Genomic DNA, 17,769 nt, shown 5'->3' on the forward strand with positions numbered 1-17,769 from the left:
CTACCAGCATTGGGAATAAAACCCAGGAGTCCTGACTCCCAGCCCCCCTGCTCTGACCCACCTGATACTCTTTGTCTCCTAGGCCTCATGGGAGTGGGGTAAGTTCAGCCACAGCTCCTGCGGAGCTGAGTGGAAGAGTGGCTAAGAAGGCAGCACTAAAGGGGATAGGGGAGGGTTGGGGAGGGTCCCTTACGGCAGTCTCTCCTGGGGCGGAGCGTGGAAGAGGGAGACCTTGGGAATGAAGGGAGCTACCCCAGACCTTGCCCAGGAGTGAAGGGTGATGGTGCTAGTTGCCTCTGGTGTCAGAGCCCCGTGCAGCGTGGCGTGTGCTGCCGGCTTTGGGCGTCTGACTAGGGGAACAGGGCAGCAGGCTGGGGTGACTGAGCCCTTTGTCCCTGTAGGAGCGCCGCCTGTCAGCCCTGGAGCTGGAACACGCCGAGCTGCTCTGTGCCATCAGCCAGCGGCAGGGACTCCAGGACAAGCCACCCAACTCATTGCTGATGCCAGCGCCACAGGACGGGGCCGAGGACTGGCAGGAGGTTTAGCCAGCTTGGTGGGCCCAGACGGCCAGCCCCTGGGCCCTGCGTGGGACGCACCCCACCCCAGCAGCTACCACCCGCTTTGGATACCCTGCCAGCCAGACCTTGTCTCTAGAAAGTTGTCACAGACCGAAGCCCAGCAGCTCTTTCCTGGTATGAGTCCAGCCTGGCAGGGTCCTGAGTCTGCCAGGGATGTTGTTCCAGATAGTGGAGTCCCAGGGAGCTGCAGGCTGCTGCTGTGAATCCCCTGCAGCTCTCCACTCCCCAGGAGTGGTGGAGAGTGATGGGATTTGTGAGAGGCCCTCTCTCAGCCCAGCTGGGGTTCCCCTCCCTATCCCTGCATCCAAAGGGTCCCCAGGTGCTTCCTTCTGAACCCCCCCCCCCACACACACACACTCCCGATGCCTTGCTGCCCCCTCCATCGTACCCATGCTGCCAGTAGTGGAACATGGCCCCAACATGCCCAAGCTTCCCTGGGGCTCTGGCTGCTACATAGCACCAGGGCCACTGCCCAGTGACTGCTGAGAGGCCCAGCCCTGGGCCAGGGGGCTGACTAGAAGGGATGCCCCCGGACCAGTATTCAGGCCTCATTTGGCTCTTGGGGGATTCAGGGATGGGCTGCCACAGTGAGCTTGTCTCCGGGTTCGTGCTTAGGCCACGGCTCCCTGCAGAGCCACAACTGCAGTGGCGGCTTTGTCAAAACCTTCCTTGTCTCTGAGGGTCCCCTGCAGCCAGGCAGTAAACATGGTGCCTTTTGTGACGAGCATGTGGGTTGGAGCCCGGAGCACTCACCACATGGGACCACACAGGCCAGGGCCCAAGGATTCAGAGGGAAGCATGACAGGCACCAAGCTCCGAGAGCCTCTTGCCACAGGGCCAGGTTTCAGAAAAGCCCAGCTCCTATTGAGAACAATGGAGAACCTCCCAGCCCTGCTGTTCATGCACACACACATACACACGTGCACAAGCACACACAGGAACAACACACATGTATGTGCGCGCACAGACATGGCACAACCTGTGCACACACATGTGCGGCTCGCATTGTTCTCAGTGGGTGCTGCTGGGGGCCGAGCACTTCTGCAAGTCTCTCCCTGCGCCCCAGAGCGCTCACACAGATACCTTCCAAGGCATGCAGGGCTGAGGCCCCGTCACAGCTGGCACCCAGCGTGTGTGCAGTGCACACCTGGAAGGGCACGGCAGGGCTGGCTGTCACTTGCAAAGGTTTATCATTTGCTGAATTCCAAGCCAGCTTCCCCCAGGTCCCCATGTCCCCTGCTCACTGGGGTCATTCCCAGCTCTGTCCCGCACCACTGGGACCCTGGCACTGGGCAAAATGAGAATAATGGGGATATTGGAGGTGGGAGTGAGCTCTTCTCGTCCTCCAAAATGGGTGACCTGACTTGGCCCAAACTCCAGACTGGTTCCCTGTCCCCTGCAGGCTGGGTCTGGGGCAGGCCAGCTGGGAAGGGTCATCGAATTCAGGGAGTTAGGCTATGACTACACTACGCACCTCTTAGCAACATAGCTTTTGCCACTAAAAGGCACACAGCGTAGCTGCTCTTTGTCGGCGGGAGAGAGCTCTCTCACCGACAAAAAACGTCCACCCCAACGAGTGGTGGTAGCTCTGTCGGCAGGAGAGAGTTCTCTCACCGACAAAAAACATCCACCCCAACGAGCGGCGGTAGCTCTGTCGGCAGGAGAGAGCTCTCCCACCGACAAAAAACTTCCACCCCAACGAGCGGTGGTAGCTCTGTCGGCGGGAGAGAGCTCTCTCACCGACAAAAAACGTCCACCCCAACAAGCGGTGGTAGCTCTGTCGGCGGGAGAGAGCTCTCTCACCGACAAAAAACGTCCACCCCCAACGAGCGGTGGTAGCTCTGTCAGCAGGAGAGAGCTCTCCCACCGACAAAAAACTTCCACCCCAACGAGCGGCGGTAGCTCTGTCGGCAGGAGAGAGCTCTCCCACCGACAAAAAACTTCCACCCCAACGAGCGGTGGTAGCTCTGTCGGCAGGAGAGAGCTCTCCCACCGACAAAAAACTTCCACCCCAACGTGCGGTGGTAGCTCTGTCGGCAGGAGAGAGCTCTCTCACCGACAAAAAACGTCCACCCCAACGAGCGGTGGTAGCTCTGTCGGCGGGAGAGAGCTCTCTCACCGACAAAAAACGTCCACCCCCAACGAGCGGTGGTAGCTCTGTCGGCAGGAGAGAGCTCTCCCACCGACAAAAAACATCCACCCCAACGAGCGGCGGTAGCTCTGTCGGCAGGAGAGAGCTCTCCCACCGACAAAAAACTTCCACCCCAACGAGCGGCGGTAGCTCTGTCGGCGGGAGAGAGCTCTCTCACCGACAAAAAACTTCCACCCCAACGAGCGGCGGTAGCTCCGTCGGCAGGAGAGCGCTTTTTGTCAGTAAAACTTGTGTCGTTCAGGGGAGGGGAGTGTTTTTTTCACACCCCCGAATGACAAAGGTTTTACTGACGAAAGTCCAGTGTAGACAAAGCCGTAGAATGGAAACCACTCCGTCTCAGAGCTACAGATGGCTTCTGCTCCCATGACAGTCCAGCAACACACAGACAGAGCCAGCTCGCCCCTCAGCCCCTAGGAGCCAGCCTGTCTGCAGGGGCTGGCCTGTGCATTTGCAGTGGGATGATAGTCAGGGTCTTGGGGTGACTCCTTCTGCAGCCTGTCTCCCCAGTGGCGGATTAACAAATTTGCTGCCCCTAGGCCCTGAAAAAATTGCCCCCGCCCTCCCCGCGCGCCAGCTCACCTCCGCTCCCCCGCGGCAAACCTGGGAGGGAGGGGGGAGAAGGGGCTTTGCGGCGCGCTCGGTGGATGGCGGCGGTGGAGCGGAGGTGAGCTGGGGCGGGGAGCGGTTCCCTGCCCGACCCCCAAGGGTTACTCCGCACGCCAACCGGCCCCAGCTCACCTCCGCTCCACCTCCTCCTCTGAGCGCGCCGCTACTCGCTTCTCCTCCTTCCCTCCCAGCACTTTCGCGCAGCAAGCCTCGGAGGGAGGTGGAAGGAGGGAAGCATGGCGTGCCCGGGGGGGAGGCGGGCCGGGGATTTGGGGAAGGGGCGGAGTTGGGGGGGAGTGAGCAAATTTGCCGCCCCCGCAAATTTGCCACCCTAGGCCTTGGCCTAGGCGATAATACACCGCTGTGTCTCCCCAATGTTTCCTAGCACCTGTAGGAGTTGCCTTCCTGAGGACAGGTGCATTCTGGTCCTGGAGGGGCCCAGCCAGGCTCATGACTGCAGGGAGGGGAAGCCGCAGCATGGAGCCAGGTGGGAGAGGGAGGGGTGAGCAGTTGGGAGGGAGGATCTAAGCGGGAGGGAACCTGTTTCCACTGCTCTGAGGGCAAGTGACTAGGCCCCAGCTTAGTAGTGTAGATCAGGGCTCACTTCCATTGGCTTCAACAGGAGCTAGGCACCTGAATCGCATTGAGGAGCTGAACCTAAATGCCTCTAGGCTTTTGGGTTAACAGAGGGGGCTGGAGCGGCACCACTTAGGGACACACACACACACACACACACCCTGTCCCCAGCTCCGTGGGATACAGTTCAGCTGCTGTGACACCAACACAAACTCTTGTGAGATCCCAGCAGCTGTCACAGTGCAAGGGAAGGGCCGTGGCACACAGATGTGCCAACCCCCCTCTCCCCCCAGGCTGTGTTGGGTGAATAACGTCAGCCCAGCATGGATCCTGAGGAAAGGGACCCAGGAATCTGATGGTTTGGCCCCATCACCCAGGGATCCAGGCCCCTCTGGGGCAGGGCAGGGCTGGCATCCCTGGTGCACAGAGCAGGCCATCCTTCCTCTCTGTCTCTCCTACCCGCCATGTCCTGCCCCAAAGGCCAGCTTAGTAGAGCAAATTCCCTGGTGGTTCAGGGCAGGGGGAGGGCAGCCCCTGCAGGGAGCTAAGGGGGGTGGGTGGGGATGATGCAGAGACCTGCAGCCCCAGGATGTCCCACTTTCAGGGCGGTCGCTGCTGTGAAGACACAGACAAAGGGCTCCTCCTGTGTTCTTCTACATGGCAGCCAGCAGCCCTGGTGTCCATATGGGGGGAGGGAGGGGAAGGGGAGAGGTCTACAGGCATATTTCCATTCGAATCCCCTTAGCTCTGACCTGCCTGCACTTCCTGGCCTTGGGCCAAGATTTTCCCAAGTGCCTTGTGGGGCTGGCTGGCTCCCCAACTTGGGCCCTGTAAGGGGCCTGGTTTGCAGGACTCAGGCAGCATCCGCTGGAGCAGCCGGACTGGCTAAGCAAGTCAGCCATTGGGGGTGTGCCCAGAGGGAGGATATTTTGTTTTACAGTGTGAGACTGGAGGATGGGAGTGGGGGTGGGGACCTTGTAGGCCTCCAGCCCCCTGTCGCCTTGGGCTTGATCCAGCCCCACACTGGGGCAGGGGTCGATTTCTGGCTGGAAAGAGGCCTTCAGAGCCGTGGAGCACCTATCGGTTTGATTTGAGAGCAGGGCATCGTTGTGCCCAATTGCTATGCGCCAGGCTGGGGGGTGCCAGGGACCAGCCTTTGGCTGAGGCATGGGCTCCACAGTCCGAGTGCAGGGAAGTTTGCGGCACTGATGTGCACCAAGGGGCAGGCAGGAGGGTGCCCTGTACTGAAGCGACCCAGAGGATCCACTGCTGGGGATTCTCATTCCCCTTTGGGTTGCTTCCCCTTCTCCCTCACGGAGGGGCTCTTCCACGCACCCCCACACTCACAGAGAGTGCCCTCCTCCTGGGAAGGGCCCTTCCAACAACCCCCCATCACAGGGGGTGGCAAAGTCAGAATTGTCTGGAATATTTTTATGCCTGTGTGTGCCTCAGTTTCCCTCTGCACTTTATGTTGCTACCCAGTGGGTGCAAAAGGGTTAAAAGGCTGCTCTTGGGGCAGAGCGGAGCCATGAGGTGTTAGGTCATGTGACGGTCTGGGGTGGAGTGAAGGGGTCCTTTCAGGCCAGCCCATGTCAATGGAGGGTCTGGAAAGTCAAAGGGAGCCCCAACAATTGACACCTACCCATTAGCAGCTTGTGGGCAGAACATGTGAACTCAGCAGGGATCTGCAGCGGGGGACAAGATCTGGCTTTGGGAGAGACACCAAGTTCTCACCAGGGACTGCCAGGGGGAGAGGACCAAAAGTGGAGTCCACGGCTGTTCGGCTGGGTGGCGCGCTGGCTTGGCCAGGATGGACGGTGTCTTAGCCTTTGCTTCTCTGCGCTAACCTGGGGACTTCCCGGCCTGGTTTCAGCCGACTAATAAACCTGACTCAGTTTGAAAATGTCACCTGGTGTTGCTGCACATCCTTGCCAGGGTGTGCTGGGCCCTGCGGAGTTGGCAAGTCTCTGGCCAGGCGTCTTTCTCAGCTGGATACGCCGGGCGGAGCTCACGGGGTGCAGCAGGAGGGCTGGAGCCCAGGGGCTCAGTCTTGGAGGCGGGGAGGCCACGTGGGCTAACCTGAAGGAAGAGCAGGACCCCTCAGGAGTCTGGCCCACTGAAGGGTTCCTCCAAGGAACTGTTTAAAAGCTGGGACGTAACACAGATCCTGTGGATCTGTGGCACAGGGTCCTGAGTGTGGAATCCCAGGCAGGCTGGTTGGCTCCTGTGAAAGCTAGGGCCTGCAGGAAGCCAGGTGCTTCCGGGGAATAGGGTGACCAGATCACAGGGATGAAATATCGGGACGCGGGGGAGGTGGGGGGGGCGGAGCAAAAAAAATGGCGGTGGAGCAAAAAAAAAAAGCAGTTTCACAGGGGCGGGGGGCATTAGCAGGCCCCAGCCGCGCCGGGCGCCGGGCGCACGTGCTGCCCACCCCAGGGCAAAAGCTGGCCACGATGCAGAGGGGGCTGGGGATAAAGAGGGCATGGGGGGGACACCGATAAGAAGCGCTGTGAAGCAAAGTCCGGGGCTGGCCGCGGGGCAGCGGCAGTGCATGTGAGCCGGGGACCCCGGGGGCAGCGCGGCGCGGGCGTGCAGGGGGCCAGGGCTGGCACAGCCGAGCCACAGCAGCGGCCGGTCTCCTGAGGGGCTCCCCGGGGCTCCAGGCTGGGCAACGGGCAGGAGCCAGGGCTTTTCCCAGCCCCGCAGAGCCTCCCACCCCCCAGCCCGCCGTGGGCACATGCGGCGCATCCCACCGCCGGCAGGGAGCCCTGCGCCTCTCCCGCTCGGCTGCGCTCCAGCGGCTCCTTCCCGGCAGGGCGAGCCGCTGGAGCGCAGCCAAGCAAGAGAGACGCGGGGCTCCCTGGCAGCGGCGGGGACATTTATGGGGACCCCGGCTGGCCCCTCGCCCCTGTCCGCCGGCCTCCCTGCCTGGGACAAGTCTCGCCCCCGCAGCCCCTCTTCGCGGCGTGTCTCCGGCGGCCCCCGCTGCCTACCCGGGCCAGAGCCAGCCCCGGCTGCTGCCTGCACGCAGCCCGGGCCATGCCCAGCTAGCCCCCGGCAGCTGCGGCAACTTTCCCTTCCCCTCCCATGCTCCTAGTTGCCCGACCCTCCTCCCTCCTCCTAACCTCCTCCCTCCATGGAGGGATCCAATGGGGGAAGGAGGGGGCGGAGTCGGGGGGGGGCTGGAGCGGAGGGCAAAATTGCTTTTTTGTCCAGTGTCCCGATGTTCGGTCAAAGACGAGACAAAGAAGTAAATATCGGGACAGTTCCGATAAAATCAGGACGTCTGGTCACCCTACCGGGGAACCAGCATGGGGCCAAAGCAGGGAAAGACTCCAAAGTAGCCCAGGGAACAGGCCCCTGTGAGTGAGCTGAAGAGAAGCCCTGACGGGCAGAAGAACCTTTTTGTTTGTTGAGAAGCTTAGTTGGACTTTGGTTACCCCCGGAGCAGGGCTGGTGCCACCACTAGGCGAACTAGGTGGTCACCTAGAGTGCCAAGTGGTTGGGGGCGCCAAAAAGCGGTGCCCTGGCTTGGCAGGGAGGAGCCGGAGAGCCAGAGCGTCGGCTTGCGGGGGCGGCGAGCCCCAGCCATGGAGGAGCTGGTGCAGCGCAGGGGGGGCAGCGCCGCTAGTGGGGAGTAGCTGCTGCATGCGGGTGGTGGCCCCCGTGCAGCCCCCAGCTCCCGCCTCGCCGCACTCGGGTTCTGCAGCTCCCGGGCATAGGAGAAGGACGGCTGTAGGTGGGAAACAGCAGGAGCAGCGCGGCCTCTCCTGCCCCATGACGGGCTACGCTCCATGCCTGCCCCTGCTGCTGTGGAGGCTGCCACCGCCCTGGGCTTGGGCCACCCACCTCCCCCGGTGCAGCGCCCGGTTCCTGCTGTTCTCGGCTGGCAGGTGCAGGGCCCCAGCCGAGCCCAACCCCTTGCGTCTCCTCCGCGGTGGCACCCCCAGCCTGCGTCCTCCTGGGCGGCCGTGGCACCCCCAGCCAGGGAGCCTGAGAGGAGGAGCGGCCCCCCGGACAAGCGGGGGAGACTCTGAGGTGAAGAGGCTGCTGGTGCGGCCCGAGCGCTGGAGACTGACAGGTACCTGCCCCTGCCCCATCCCGGCATTGCCTGCCCCCCAGCCAGTGAGTGTTTCTTGCCCCACCAGCCTCAGTGCCCTGCCCCATACTGTCAGCCACCCCAAGCTCACTGTGACACCAGCACCCCTTGGCAAAGGGCCCCCTGATCTTCACAAACAGCTGTCACCGCAGGCCTGATAAACTCACTGCACCCCACACGTGTCTTACAGGGCACTTCCCCACAAAGAGGAACGTGGAAGGGATCTACACAAGGCTGGTAACTTGTCAAGGGTGAGAATCTTTGTGAGATGTGTGCATGGGTAATATTGTAGGAATAATGTATTTACCTTAAAAGTCTGCTTTATAGACTTGGAGTAAAATTAGTCACCAGGGGATAATGGCCCTTTGGGGCAAGGGGGATTTGTCACCCTGCCTAACCTGGCTGGCGATGCAATTGTAAGCGGGGGAATGGTCCCGCTATTGTGGGGAACTTTCCTGGCTTCTGCACTACCCCGGTGAAGTGGGCTAGCGAAAGGATCCGAGTCCTCGCTCCCACTTCCTTTACCCAGAGACCTCCCTGCCCTCGAGGACTCCCCTTCCACTCTCCTGTCTGGCAGAGTCCTCGTAACCCCAACAAGGCTGGGCCCAGGATTCCTGGAGGGCTCAACCCCCAGCCCTGCTGTGGTCACCTGGAACAGGGGCTAGGGTGTCCCCAACCCAGGGTACTCTCTCTGCACTGGGCACCTCCGTGACTCAGTGATCATTTCATACAATTTAAAGCAAATTCAAGTTGTTTAATTAACAATTAATTTAAAAAAAGAATAAGGAAAAATGGGAAAGGTTAAAGGAAAACACATCACCCCGCTCTGTGGCAGGGAACATCACAACCAGTGTCTCTGGACATCAAGGAACTTCACAGTCTGTTCCTTGTAGGTCCCAGGTCTCCTTCTCAGGCCCTGGCTGTGCTGTAGGGATGCTGGGGGTTGGACACTTGCAATGGTGGTGGCCACACACCTCCGGGCTTTGGGTGGTGGGACCCTTCTTCCCAGCGTTAGCCCTCCCCATTGGGTTAAGATCCTCCTCCCAGTCTGGCCTGCAAGGACCCTTGTCTGGGGGTGTCTTTCTGCGCTGGGCCCTTTGCCCAAGGTCCCCCCTTGGCTGGCCCCACTTGCTCACCACACCTGGCTCTGTGGCTGCAGCTCTGCTCCCAGCATAGGATCTGCTCTCCCTGGGCTGTGTCCGGCTCTGCTCCCAACTCTGACCTGCTTTTCTGCCCCCTCTGGATCTGGCCCGGCTCTGCTCCCTAGCTGAGCTCGGGCCCCTGCTGTCTCCTTAGCTCAGCCCCACTCTGTCTGACCCAGGCAATTCCAGCTCACAGGGAGGACAGGACCCCCTGGCCTCCTGACTCCCTGATTAGCTGCCTGCCCTGTCAATCAGGCTCAGAGACTGAGGCCTTGGCTACACTTGCGGATTCACAGCGCTGCCGCGGCAGCGCTGTGAAGCGCGAGTGTAGTCGCGCCGCCAGCGCTGTGAGAGCTCTCTCGCAGCGCTGCAAGTACTCCACCTCTCCCAGGCCTTAGGCTGACCTGGAGCATTGGCCTCTCCCCAATCGTTTAGTGCTGGGAGCTAGCCAACCAAAGCACGCCCACTGAATGTGAGTAAGGGGGCAACAGTCCCCTTACACAATGCAAGGCTCAATTGTTTAGCTTTGCACAATAGTAAGCCTTTGAATGGGACACCATCAGAGGCAATGGCAAACCATTGAAATGCCTTAAAGGTAAAAAAGAAACATTACAAAGCCCTTACCCGTTCTGGTTCTGACAGGCTGTTTATAATGCTAAGTTTACTAGTTTTTGGAGGTTGGGGGGTGGGGAACAAGGTGGAAGTTTCGCCTAGGGCGCAAAATATCCTTGCAGCGGCCCTGCCCGGGAGGGGTTTGTTGGCAACCTGGCAGAGGGCTGAGCCATGGCTGCCACCACTGATTTGTGTGTGGAGAGCCAAGGAGACCCACCTCGGGGAAGGAAGCTGAGGCAGGGAGGGCCAGCGGCGCCATGTTTGCACAGAAGAGGGTGCTATGGGTTGGCTGTGCCCTCTTCCCCACGGATCCCCACCTGTCTTCCGGGAGAGGGGTGCTCTCAGCCCCCATATTTTCCCTCTCTCCTTGCTCTAATTATTATCCATGCCCTGCTATGTTCACGGCACACATACGTGCACACACACACACAGAAGTGAGACAAAAACATAAAGTACTGTCTGTCAGGAAGGCTGTGCTGTAACACAACTTTATTTCATAGACACAAAAGAATCCCAAACCAGAGAGAGACAAAGCAGGCTGCTCCCTAACGCAGGGAGGCACAACTAATCCTCCTTTGCTCCAGTCTGGCTGGGGGCAGACTGACTGCTGTGCAGTTAGGAGACCAGGTCACATCCTTCCCTAGAGTACCCCATACCTGCAAGCAGGACCAGCAAAAGGCCAGTGAATTTAAATTGATAGCTTGTCAATTTAACACAGTTATCAATATGCACACCCTAGGATGCAGCAGCTCCTCTGCTCAGCAGCACCAGATGCTGTTCCCCTCCCGCCTGCACATACCCCAAGTGGTCTAGGGCCTAGTTCAAGGCCTCTGTGTTAATATTCAGTGTTCTGCGTGGGACAGGCCCTGCTACCCGAAAGCAGCATCAGTTCTGTTCCAGTGACAATGGAACTGCTGACCGTGATGGGGGTGGCAGTGCCAGAGGTTGGACTTTCACAGGAGCTGGACTATGGAATCGGGCCCCACAACACAGAGGAGACCCCCAGGGCCCACTGCGCACAGAGCTCCCTGCCACTCCTGCATTGCCAGCCTCCAACTATCAGAAACCAGCAGCCAGACCCCCAGAATCACCAGATAGTTTTAAAATGAATTGCTCGCTGGGCGCTGGTTCCTCCCCTGGGGGTCTCTGAGCCACTGGGCTGCACTTGGGCACCTTGCCCAGCTTTTCTCTGCAACCACCAAGGCTGGAAATGGACATTTTTAAAAATGCCATTTGAGTTTCTCCTGCACGAGTCCAGCTGGGGTGTGTGTGGTTAAGAAGGACACACCAACATCATAAGATATGTGATAAAATTGTGAGAGCTTAGCTGGCAGCTCTGAAGCGCAGCTCCTTCTGAGACTCAGCTTCCCCCCAGGAAATTCTACACACATGTGCACACAGACTCCACATTCATGCGCACAGTGTACAGATTCACATGGTGCACACACACACACTATACCAAACACATACTGCACACAAGTACCCTCCCTCTCCCCCCCCCCCCCACAGCATACACACACACACAATTATTATTTATTAGGTGTATTATGGTGGCCCCTTGGAGGCTCGGTCTTTGACCAGGACCCCATTGTGACAGGTGCTGTAAGAACACAGAACAAAAAGATGGTCCCTGCTCTATAATACATGTGTGCACAGTGTACACATGTGCTCGCATGTGCACAGACACAGAGTCCACATTTATTTATGCAGTGTGACCCGAGATGCCTAGAGTAGCCCACACTGAAAATGCCAAGGTCAGGGCAAGCTGCAAAAAGGAGAGCAGATTCTCCCCAAACTGGTGGTTAACACGGCAGTTAGATTCACCAACCAGTGACAAACTGTGCTCCGGATCCCCCCCACTGGTTATCGAGAAGCTGAAAAAAAAAAAAAAAAAAAAGAAATGACACAGTCCCCTTTGCTGCATTCCAGTTCTCTGGCTCCCAATCAGCAAATAGGTACAGTAAAGTGAGAAGTTATTTAAAACTGTGCTCACTATACAAAATGTTCTTCTGACCCCAAAAGGCCAAGCACATTACTAGATCAATATTAATTTGGATATTACCCAAGATACCACACTGCCAGCCAGTCCTTTAGTATCTAAAACTAAAGGTTTATTAGAAAAGAAAAAAATGAGAAGAGAGTTGTTAAATGTTAAAGCAGTCAGATATATCCATATGACTTCAGAGTCCATACATCAGGTTCTTAGCAATGCTGGTGAGTTTGCTGGCTTGAAAGTTCCTCTGGAACACATCCAAAGCTTAGATGGGTCTATCAGTCCTGTCTTCAAAGCTTCAGTTTGTAGAGACGTTACTCCACAGGTGAGAAGCAGGACTGAAGACAAAATGGAGAAGATGCAGCTGCCTTTTATATCCTTTGCCATGTAGTTGTACATCCTTTGTCCCAAACACAAGCTCTCAGCACATGGGCATAGAAAAGCTCTTGGATTCTAGCTCTTGGAGTGTTGTAAGCAAAACATGAGAAGTAATTCTTCTGCTCTACTCCACGCTGATTAGGCCTCAACTGAACGATTGTGTCCAGTTCTGGGTGCCACTTTTCAGGAAAGATGTGGACAAATTGGAGAAAGTCCAGAGAAGAGCAACAAAAATGATTTAAGATCTAGAAAATATGACCTATGAGGAAAGATTGAAAAAAATGGGTTTGTTTAGTCTGGAAAAGAGAAGACTGAGAGGGGACATGATAACAGTTTTCAAGTATATAAAAGGTGGTTACAAAGAGGATGAGAAAAATTGTTCTTTTTAACTGCTGAGGATAGGACAAAAAGCAATGGGCTTAAATTGCAGCAAGGGAGGTTTAGGTTGGACATTAGGGAAAACTTCCTAACTTTCAGGGTGGTTAAGCTCTGGAATAAATTGCCTAGGGAGGTTGTGGAATCTCCATCATTGGAGATTTTTAAGAACAGGTTAGACAAACACCTGTCAGGAATAGTCTAGATAATACTCAGTCCTGTCATGAGTGCAGAGGACTGGACTAGATGACTTCTCGAGGTCCCTTCCAGTCCTATCATTCTATGTTCTATGAAAGTATCTAGTTCTTTTTTGAACCCTGTTATAGTCTTGGCCTTCACAACATCCTCTGGCAAAGAGTTCCCCAGATAGACTGTGCGTTGTGTGAAGAAATACTTCCGTTTGTTTCTTTTAAACCTGATGCCTATTAATTTCATTTGGTGACCTCTGCTGGTGTTATGAGAAGGTGTAAATAACAAATTCCCTGTTTATTTTCTCCACACCAGTCATGATTTTATAGACTCTATCCTGTCCCCATCTTTGTCTCTTTTCCAAGCTGAAGGGGCCCAGTCTTTTTAATCTCTCCTCATCTGGAAGCTGTTCAATGCCCCCCTGTGATGTTATCTGGTTAAAATATGACCATATAGAGCATTGTTGCAACCACTGTTATATATTTGCAAAAAATCTTGTACAAAATGTGGCATGTAAGATGTCTATGAAAAGGTTATGATTTGCTGGTTATGATTATGCTATCTGTATGCATGTATCATTTTTGTGATGGAAGTTATGAGTATTGGCTCTATACCTGGATTTCAAATGTTTGCACTTGGGGTAATGCCCACAAGGTACTTAGCCAGCACATCTTGGAGGGACTGTTCAAATTGAATGGCCCATCAAAAGGACACTTAACTCACAATGGACCATGGGAGACACCCATCTAAACTGAATGGACTTTTCTGTGAACATTCCATCTGAAGTATAGGTAATGACTTCCGGCTACAACTAAGCAAAATCCGGCATGGACAGGTGACTTGCCCATGTGACTCCAAACTCCCATCTTTTACCTGTAATTTTCCATTAGTTGTGCCGAGAATTTGTTTGAAACAATGGGTTTCCCTCCACACGTGGTAGCAGCTATAAAAGGCCCTGGAAACATCTCCATTTTGCCTCTTTCCTGCTCAAACCTCTGGACTATGGACTTATATTAATAGGAGCATTCTAACCAAGGGCCTGAGGTCCTTCCAATGATTTGGAAGCAGCCAGAGACTTGACTTAAGCCAGCCGTTTATGCCATCACTGCTACAAGCCTGAACCAAGAACTTTGCAATTATTGTATGTATTTGATTCCTTTAACCAATTTTAACAGTCACCTTTCTTTCTTTCTTTCTTTCTATAAATAAACCTTTCGATTTTAGATACCAAAGTATTGTCAACAGTGTGATTTTTGGGTAAGATCTGAGTTATATATTGACCTGGGTGTGTGGCTGGTCCTTTGGGATCAGAAGAACCTTTTATATGAGGAGATTAGTTTTAAAGAACCACTCATCTCTAAGGGTTTGTCTACACTGTGAAGTTGTAGACAAAACTTTGGTCTTTCATGGGTACTTATCCCTCCCCCCCCCCCCCCCCCCCGTGAAAGACAAAAGTTTTGCTGACGCAAGTGGCAGTGTGAATGTGGTGCTCTCCTGCCAACAAAGCTAACACCGCTCCTGGGGCTGGAAGTATTTTGTTGGCAAAAGTGCTGACAAAGTACCGACAAAGAGCGTTTACACACGCTGACTTTTAGCGACATGACTGTGTCAACACAGCTTTGTGGCCAAAAGCTGCGTGGTGTAGACAAGCCCTTGGTCTAGTGTTCTTGGTGGTAATATAAGGACTGGAATGCCTAAGGAAACTGCTTTTATGACTTCTTGTTAGCCAGTGTGGTGAAACAGTTGTTTACTTTTGTTGCTGGTTTGGTTTCTCTCATGGTAGAATAACCTCCAGTTTTGGGGTGAGTCCACCCTATTTCTCAGCAGTTTGTCCTGAATTTGGTATTCTCAGTTGTGACCCACAAAGACACGGTTACACCCTCATCATTTTCCAATTCCAATTTTTTATGCATCCATGTGCTCACAGCATGCACACATTACATGGAATAGGCTCTTTCTCCTACAGGGTGGAAAAGAAGAAAATTAGAGAGTGATTGTTGTTATTTCTGCATTCCAATTCTCAGAGTCACTCGGATACAACAGTGATGGGGCCAAGGAAGAACCTTGCTAGACAGACAGATGGTGCATGTGTGAGCAGGTGTGTGTGAGGGGATCCCCGGGACCATGGGACAACTGTGCCCCCTTATCTCTCCAGCCTGGGCTGTGTCTCTCAGTGCTCTGCTAGCGACAAACAGTAAACCCCTCCAGGCGCTGTCCTCACCTAAATTCCCTCTAAGCTGCGCGGCTGCACAGGAACCTATTAAACACTGCACAGGCGCTCAGGGCTGCGAAGTGGTAAACAAATTAATAAACTTGCATGGCTCAAGAAAGGGTCTTGAGCATTGCAAGATGGTATATTCCTGAGGTACAAGGCTGGGAGCTGGGGGTATTTGGCTGGTGCCTTTCTCTGTGTGATTCGTGAGTGGCTCTGGGAGCATTCATGCAATCTAGCTGGGTGTGGGGCTCCACATTCTGTAATGCCTAACATTTTAGGTTGTTTTTCAGGAGCTAGTGTGAGTGCACTATGTATGTTCTGTATGAGCTCTAGCGACCTTGCTGGGATTGAGTGTTTGTGACTTTGCTAACTGTGTTCATAAATATAGTGTGATTTCCTCAGTGTGAGTGTTGCAATTATGCACAACGGGGTTCCCAACTGATCAGTAATTGGAATAAAGCTGGGCCTGATCTGGGGACAAGAACCTGTCTAACCCCAGAGTGTTGACCGGGAATTCTTCAGCAATCAATATAATTAATATATAATCAATAGAACAGGAAACACAGTGGTTCTTGCTCTGTCTTTGGCTGGTAGACTGAAGCACCCTCTGCTCTCAGAAATCTCTTCCCCCTGGAGGTGCTTATAGACTGCGTCCCAGTCATCTCTGAACCTGTTAGGGACACGGACTAGATTACATTCCCTCACTAGAGGGCATGTTGCCCAGACCTGGACTCATTCTGGTGGCTCTTTCCTGAACCCATCATCAGTGATGACAAGGCCAGAAGTTGGGTACCGAGTGTCTGAGCCATGTAGTGTGCATACTTACAGCCATAGGGAGGTACAGAATAAAGCAAGCTCCCACTATTGACTGACATACAACCTTACGGAGACTGATAACACCACAGATAGAAGAAAAAGCAACTGGAGATCACCACAAGAGGGCTTGTTCGTACTCAGTGTTCCACCATTTGGTCATACCTGCTGTCCCAACTGATCATCTTTTATGAGCCTTTTTCCTGTTCCCCCCCTACATGTACATGCCCACATCTGTTAACATTTCAGCCCCTGCCCAGCCACAGTTAAACTTCCAAGAGTTAATACCTAACTGGCAAGTAGTTTTGGCACATCAGTGTGGTTTCTCCGTGGTTACATATATCCCAAAATCCCCTAGAAATTCACTACTTTAAGTTTCTGTGGTGGATGTACGTGTGTGTCACAAGCTATACGTTACCAAATCTTTTGACCGCATGTCAAGCACTTGGACACAGTGCCTAGCCAGGCTTTGCTTAGGGTTTGGCCTATTGCCAAGCCTAAATGCTGCAATTGTATGTCCTCCTGCTTGCATTTCAGCCAGCTTATATTGCTAAACACAATCGTGCACATACAATATAAACTGACCTTGCCCCTCTGAGATCAGGTCATGGTCACAGGGAAACAGTTCACCGTTCAGGATCCTTTCCTGCAGACTGAAGAGGCAGAGTGGGCAATACACAAACTGCTGAAAGATGGCGCCAAATACAGACGGAAGCACAGGGATTGCTGGGATGCGAAGCAATGCATCACGGGGCATTGGGACAGGACCCAGGAGGCCCCGTAACCCCCTCCGCCTTCCCACAACTCTTAGCGGCACTAGAGGAAGAGATGCTCTGTGGGATAGCTACCCAGAGTGCACCGCTTTGAATACCGCTGCAAGTGCCGCAAGTGTGAACACGCTATTGTGCGGGCAGCTGACAGTGTGAACAAACAACAGCGGTTTCCCTTCAGCGCTCTCTGAGTGGCGCTGTAACGGCTGGTGCTGTAAATCTGCCAGTGTAGACAGACCCTTAGGGCTGATCTACACTGAGGGGGGCGGGATCGATTCAAGATACGCAACTTCAGCTACGCGAATAGCGTAGCTGAAGTCAAAATAACTTGGATCGAATTACCTGGGGTCCAGACGGCGTGGGATCAATGGCCGCGGCTCCCCCGTCGACTGCGCTACCGCCGCTCGCTCTGGTGGAGTTCCAGAGTCGACGGTGAGCGCGTTCGGGGATCGATATATCGCGTTTTAACGAGACCCGATATATCGATCCCGGATAAATCGATTGCTACCCGCCGATACAGCGGGTAGTGAAGATGTACCCTAAGTCCCCAGACACAGGGAGCTGAGAGCTCTGCACCATTAGCAGTAGGCAGGAGCGGCTCGTCTGCAGAGCAGGAAGTTGAGAAATCAGCTTCTTTGGCTGAGCCTGCTTCGGGTGTGAACACATATACAGTAGAACCTGAGAGTGATGAACACCAGAGTTACGAAATGATCAGTAAACCACACACCTCATTTGGAACCAGAAGTCTGCCATCCGGCAGCAGCAGAGACAAAAACAGCAAATGCAGTACAGTACTGTGTTAAATTTATACTACAACATAAATGAATAAAGGAAAACTTTCCGTGCTTGTTTCATTTAAATTAAGATGATCAAAAGCAGCATTTTTTCTGCATAGTAAAATGTCAAAACTTTATTAAGTCAATGTTCATAAATCTACTGTACAGCAGAGACACCCTCAGCACCTTTCCCAGCCCTGCAGAAGAGCTCAGTGCAGCTCGAAAGCTTGTCTATTTCATCTACAGACATTGGTCCAATAAAAGACATTACCTCACCCACCTTGTCTATCCAGTATAGAGGCCATTAAAGTACCTTTTAAACCTTCCCACTCCAACGTTATGTGTGCTAAGGGTACAGTGCGAACAGAGTTTTATATTTTCCTCGGGGAGTAGATCAGATTCCGCAATCAGGTCTCTTCTGACCAGAGAAATTTTGGTGTAAGTGACCCTCTGACCTTGGCAGACCTTCGCATTCACCTTGGCATCTTGAATAAA

General features: G+C 54.3%; 1 protein-coding gene across 3 annotated transcripts in view; it reads left to right on the plus strand.

Annotated features, from left to right (window-relative positions):
* RASAL3 (RAS protein activator like 3) overlaps positions 1–692 on the plus strand; it is a 56,642-nt gene extending 55,950 nt beyond the window's left edge. For 2 of the 3 annotated variants that reach the window (XM_065576326.1, XM_065576327.1), the window contains one exon: positions 402–683. In XM_065576326.1, coding sequence (XP_065432398.1) covers positions 402–545 — 144 coding nt within the window. In that variant the 3' untranslated portion in view covers positions 546–683. Of the gene's footprint in view, positions 1–401 lie in introns of all 3 variants that reach the window. The other variant, XM_065576325.1, reaches the window with a different exon arrangement.
* The last annotated feature ends 17,077 nt before the right edge of the window (positions 693–17,769 follow it).

Source organism: Chrysemys picta, chromosome 22 (genome assembly GCF_011386835.1).
Source record: "Chrysemys picta bellii isolate R12L10 chromosome 22, ASM1138683v2, whole genome shotgun sequence".
In the NCBI taxonomy this organism is placed as follows: domain Eukaryota; kingdom Metazoa; phylum Chordata; order Testudines; family Emydidae; genus Chrysemys; species Chrysemys picta.